The sequence below is a fragment of the Clavelina lepadiformis genome, chromosome 8, assembly GCF_947623445.1.
Source record: "Clavelina lepadiformis chromosome 8, kaClaLepa1.1, whole genome shotgun sequence".
NCBI classification, from domain to species: Eukaryota; Metazoa; Chordata; class Ascidiacea; order Aplousobranchia; family Clavelinidae; genus Clavelina; species Clavelina lepadiformis.
The window spans coordinates 19,113,038-19,118,252 of NC_135247.1; the positions used below are offsets into that span (position 1 = coordinate 19,113,038).

Genomic DNA, 5,215 nt, shown 5'->3' on the forward strand with positions numbered 1-5,215 from the left:
TAGAACAAGACGGCTCGTTGCAATTGCAAAGGAACAGTTTTAAGATAAAAATTAGCGAAGCTTGAGTTTTACAAAGAAAGTGTGTGAATTGTCCCACAATAAACTGTTAGTTTGGCTCCAGTCTTGACGACGAGATATCTTCTGCACGAACTCAGTCGGCGTAACGTCATTCGATTAATTATTAATCATTTATAATTGCGTCAAACGGTCATTGTCATCATCTCACCGGCAAATATGGAAATTCTTTTAATACTTACAGTAGTTATACCACTTTTGTTACTTCCATTTATTCTTTACCCTAAACCACCAAAATACAATTAATAAAACTTCAAAATCGAGGAACCACTTTCATGTAAAGTACAGTAGGTATCCACAAGAGTAGATTTTCGTAGTTCAAGCTGGAATCGATATTGAGTCAGTTGTACATAAAAGCAACTATCAGTGGCACTACACGGACAAAAACACAACGCATACAGATATTACACCATACAAATCAGAATTAGACATTATTTCATAAAAATATCATAATATATTCAAACTGATAGAGGGCGCTCACAGGAAAGGTATTGGTGAAATTCTCGGAAAAGGCTTTGCTTTATAACTCGGAACTAATCCCGTTTTGTTATTAACAACATCGTTCATAGAGTAGTAACCGGGCACGAAAGCTTTCTTTTTCCCATATACGCGTTTAGGTTCGTTTATATTAAGCACATCTCCTCGCTTCATGTCGAGCTCGATGGAACCGGGTTGAGCCACATGATCCATGGTTGCTATATATCGATTTTTCGTTTTCACTTCCGTCAACACTGCGTTGTAGCTTTTGTCAACGGAAAATAAACGAGAGCTTGCATCTGTGTGGATGGACTGCATAAGATCAAATACTAAGCGACAAACGTTGGACGTCAACCCGCAGATCACGAAATCGCATTTGCTCAGTAGATAAACATCAGTTATAAGACCTTGTGCTCCCAGACTGCTCCAGCGATCTGTTGTTGATGCATGCTTGGTGCCTTCCTCATTATGGCTGACGTTGTAATTTGGATATTTTTGTTTAACTTCAGGCACAACCTCCGGCTCATCGGTTGCTACATACACTCTTCTTACTGACGAAATATTCCTTCCCAATAACTGTTGTTGCTGTTCATACTTTTGCCACCAATTTTCTACATGAATCATATAAGTGCTTACTGGATGTTTGTCGTGCTTGTCGGTACGGCGAATATGGACTCCAACAATTGGTTGTCTTCCAAGTAAACGTTTCCTTTTATTTTCTATAAACTCATTCAACCACGCCTTAGGTCTCATTACAAAGCTTGTTATCTGTCCGTTCCACCAGATGTAAGGCTTGCTGTTAAACGCAGATATGAGTGGAAAGATGTCGTACGGCACACTGTAGGCTAAATTGACTATGTCGGAAGGTAGCTGCATACGCATTGTGTAAGTTAAACAAGTTTCATTCGCCAATGCAAGACCTTCGCTTATGTTTAAAACTTTATCGCACGATGATGTTGTTATATTGTTGCAGCTTGCAGTGATTGGCTGAAACATGGAAAAATATTCCTTCATGGGCTTTCTGGTTCCAGAGAAAATTACCGTACGATTCAACGCGATGCCAAGATTTATACAAGCTACGAAATGCCACGTCATGCCACCGTAACCGCAAGGAACAGCTAATGTACATTCAAGTAACCTAGCGCGACCACAGTCGGTTGGATTTTGCAGCTCATGAATTTTTTGAGCTGTGTATTTTCTGACCTCTTCAGCTAAAACATCCACATCTGGTGACAACACCTGAGTAGAAATGTTCTCCAGTCCGTTCAGCAAGAAATTAACTCTATCTTTTACATTGCAACGATCTAGATTTGTGGTTGCATTGTTGCTTGTTTGACGATAAATACAAAGAACCAGTTGGGCGAGTTCTTCTTGCTCTTTGGCGAAACTTTGCTTCAAAGGGGTAAATTTTTTCAAAAGCTCCCTTCCCATCGAGATCAACTTATTGGACTTTGCTGTTGAACCAACTGGTTTCATGTAGTCGTAGCGCAATACTTTGACAGCATTTTCTGTGACAATATTCGTCAGCAAACGTATGGTGCAAATTGCAAAAAAGGATGAAATTAAATATTTCCAGGCACTCATTTTGCAATAGTCTACTAACTCTATTCAAATTTGATCTTGCATAAAACATATAAATGTTAAGTTAAACTCAGCGTATACCATTCAGTTAAAATGTTATTTACAAGAGCAAAATGAATGGTTTATCGCCAAATGTGAAGCTCTGCTTCTCACTTGAACTTCAAGTGCTGCGCTTATGGCCTTTGCCAAAATAGAATACTGTATAACAAAGCGTGCTTAGGCTTAGCCTACGTCAGGGACGATAACAGAGTCCCACATACGTCACAAGTAAAAAACGAACGTCACATATTGCGTTCGATATATCAAAGTTGTGACGTCACGTGCAATTCAATCCTTAAAGCTGCATCACATATTCGTTGCAAAATGCTTTTACTTGATTTTAGTTGAAGAACAAGGAGCGAATCTGGATTGAAATTTCCCGATTTACTTGTTGACGTGAGCTACGACTATAGTGCTTCGGCGTTAGTTAACTGTTAGATGGTTGCAGATGAAAGAGAATTGTTTAGTCATTCCTAAAAGCATTGTTTATCATTTCAGATTTTCTACGCGTTTCACGAGAATATTAAACAATCCGCCCTAAACTTCGCTGTCCTGGTTACCAACATCATATCTGGCACATTGCAACAAACCGCGAACTGTAAGGTCTGGAAACAAATTGTTGCCGTCTCTCTTCTCACTGAAACGTTGCCGTCTCGATGGTTGGTCGTAAGTTGCGAAATATTCAGGAAGCCGGTTCTCATTGTTACATCACATTACAAGCATAATCATCATGTGGCGCGTACAATATGCGGATAAATCTAAGAAGGAAATAGCTCCCATTGTTAGCATGCATTGTGCATTGTGCAATGGATCTAGCGGTAAATAGTGAATCAACCCACAAACTGCGTCGGATTTGTACCAAGGTTCGTTATTAACTTTATCGCTCTAGTACAGCGACATTATGTCAGGGATTGATATTAACAAAGAATACTTAGATACGTCAACTGCACCGCGGACTTAACTAACAAGCTAAAGCAATTCTCACTGGAACGAGACCACGTTGGTTTATTCAACGACGCAGTTTATCTTAAATCGCGATTCGATTGCTGCAAAATGCGATCAAAGATTGTCTAAGACTCTAAGGAGATGTCATGATCATCGTCTTGTACCACGTATCCAGTTCCATCGAGATATCTCGACTTCTCCAGAACTTTTATCTTGCTGTGAAGATGCAAAAACCTCACCAAAGTCTTTCTCGTTTGCACGATTTGACCATCGTGGACGATTTCGACTTTTTTTCCGGTTCTTTTGACGTTTTCCATTTCTGTTTCTTCAAAATTGAGCGACAACTTTTTAGAAAATAATTCTCGAACCAAAACTTCCAAGTTTTCTCCATCGCTTTCCGGGATTCCGCCGATCACAAGATCTCTCTCTCGCGCGAAACGATTCACGGCGCGAAGACGACCCATTTGGAGCTTGGCGTCTTCTTCGAGGTCTCCGATCGCTTTCATGAGTGCCCCGTGAGTGGAATCGAGTCGTGATTGTTCATCGTTCAGACAATTGACCTCGATCGCAAGAGTCTTGATGGCAGCTCCCGTCTTATTCTGGATCACAGCAAGAGCGTACAGAGAGAGCGCAAAGATGGTTCCCATGGCAACCATTGGACTCGTGGCCAGGCCGACAACGGCGAGCAACTTGCTGGTGCCGCGCGTCGCCTCGTGCATAGCTGCTGTAGCCTCAGAATTATTTTGTTAGTCTCTTAAAATACAAACAAATAGTTTTACAACAAACAAGGTTATCGCACGACTGAAAATCTCTGTCTCGTATTTTTTTTGGATCAGCAGGTAGCCTGCTGGTTAATCTACCAGATCTGCTATAAGTTTAAGCTGTATTATTCAAGATATTATATCGCTTTTCATGATTCATATTTCATCTTTTCTTAAATAAATAGCAAGAGGAGGAATATTAACGTTCCCAGGCTATAAGCAAGTTACCCAAATAACTTTACATCTCTTTTCAAAGACCGCTATTTCCACTTGACAAAGATCTCGTTTCTCGCAGGTCATCGTCACACAAAGCATAGGCTATTATGCTATTTTTATTGCAGCATTGACGTCTGTAACGTTTAGATTAAAAGAAAAAAACTTATTTCTAAATTTTTCCATAAACCCGCGCCCATGTCTTGCGCTGCTTTGCAAAATACGTACGTTATAGAATAGACCTACAGGCGTAGTATCTATATAGAATTGTCATAGCCTCCGGTTATACAATGTACTGTTAATTTTCTTTACCGTCCAACGTCTGTCTTGGTAAATTATAGTAATGCCCTCAAGTCACAAACTACGATTAATTCCATTGTTCTTGTCACGACGACTTGTAACTTTTAACGCTGCTATTTCAGTTTTGACCTTTTATAAGATCACACCATTGTTGATTTCAACATTTTTCATCATCACAACCTGGAAATAAACAAAGAACAACACGATGAGTAAGTTTGTGCTTCAAACAGCAAGGTTACACTTTTCTTGAGTTTTAAATGTTTGAAGGTTGCCCACAACAAGAGCTCAAGCCTAATTTTTGGCTTTCTGTCAGGCGAGAGAGCTAGAGCGCAGCTTTGTCGTTGCTAAATCGCTTTTTTCTCGGTTTAATGAGTTTGAAAAAAAGAAAAATCGACGCGATGTTTGCGGTTTGTGTCGCGGCGTGGGTTGTTTTTCTCAAGGCTGAGATTTTTTTGTTAAACTGGCGAGGGTGTCTTGCTTCCTCTCAACAGTGCAATAACTTCTGTTGCAAAGTGAAAGCTATTGAGCTTATAGTTATAGTGAAGGAATTGTCAACGTAACATGTAGCCTGGCGTCCGTTATAGAAAAGTTTGGTTTTAATGTTGACATTGTGACTTGATTTAGAGAGGTCAACTTGCTGACATGTTGAAGGCTGATTTAAAATAGCTGCGTCGAGCTTTCCTCAACCTGTGGTTAACATATTATTTTAAGGGCTTATTAGATTATATAAATTTCTTGAGTGCTGCTTTATTCATGTGTTTTGGGATTATTTTACTGTTTTTCGACAAAAAGTAGTGTTATGGTTGATTTCTGATGAAAATCTA

General features: G+C 39.6%; 2 protein-coding genes across 2 annotated transcripts; both read right to left on the minus strand.

The window, feature by feature from the left end:
- Positions 1 to 186: 186 nt before the first annotated feature.
- LOC143468505 (alpha-(1,6)-fucosyltransferase-like) lies at positions 187 to 2,168 on the minus strand. Its single transcript, XM_076965773.1, has one exon. The coding sequence runs from the start codon at positions 2,134 to 2,136 to the stop codon at positions 553 to 555; it is 1,584 nt and encodes a 527-aa protein (XP_076821888.1). The 5' UTR covers positions 2,137 to 2,168; the 3' UTR covers positions 187 to 552.
- Positions 2,169 to 3,160: 992 nt separating this feature from the next.
- Positions 3,161 to 4,286, minus strand: LOC143468554 (uncharacterized). The gene is made up of 2 exons (XM_076965857.1): positions 4,107 to 4,286; positions 3,161 to 3,870 (listed from the first exon to the last, which is right to left on the minus strand). The coding sequence occupies exon 2, from the start codon at positions 3,834 to 3,836 to the stop codon at positions 3,243 to 3,245; it is 594 nt and encodes a 197-aa protein (XP_076821972.1). The 5' UTR covers positions 3,837 to 3,870; positions 4,107 to 4,286; the 3' UTR covers positions 3,161 to 3,242.
- Between the last annotated feature and the right edge of the window lie 929 nt (positions 4,287 to 5,215).

Excerpts from the sequence above, each read along its gene's own strand:
- LOC143468505 (XM_076965773.1), bottom strand. The coding sequence starts at position 2,136 with ATGAGTGCCTGGAAATATTTAATTTCATCCTTTTTTGCAATTTGCACC.
- LOC143468554 (XM_076965857.1), bottom strand. The coding sequence starts at position 3,836 with ATGCACGAGGCGACGCGCGGCACCAGCAAGTTGCTCGCCGTTGTCGGC.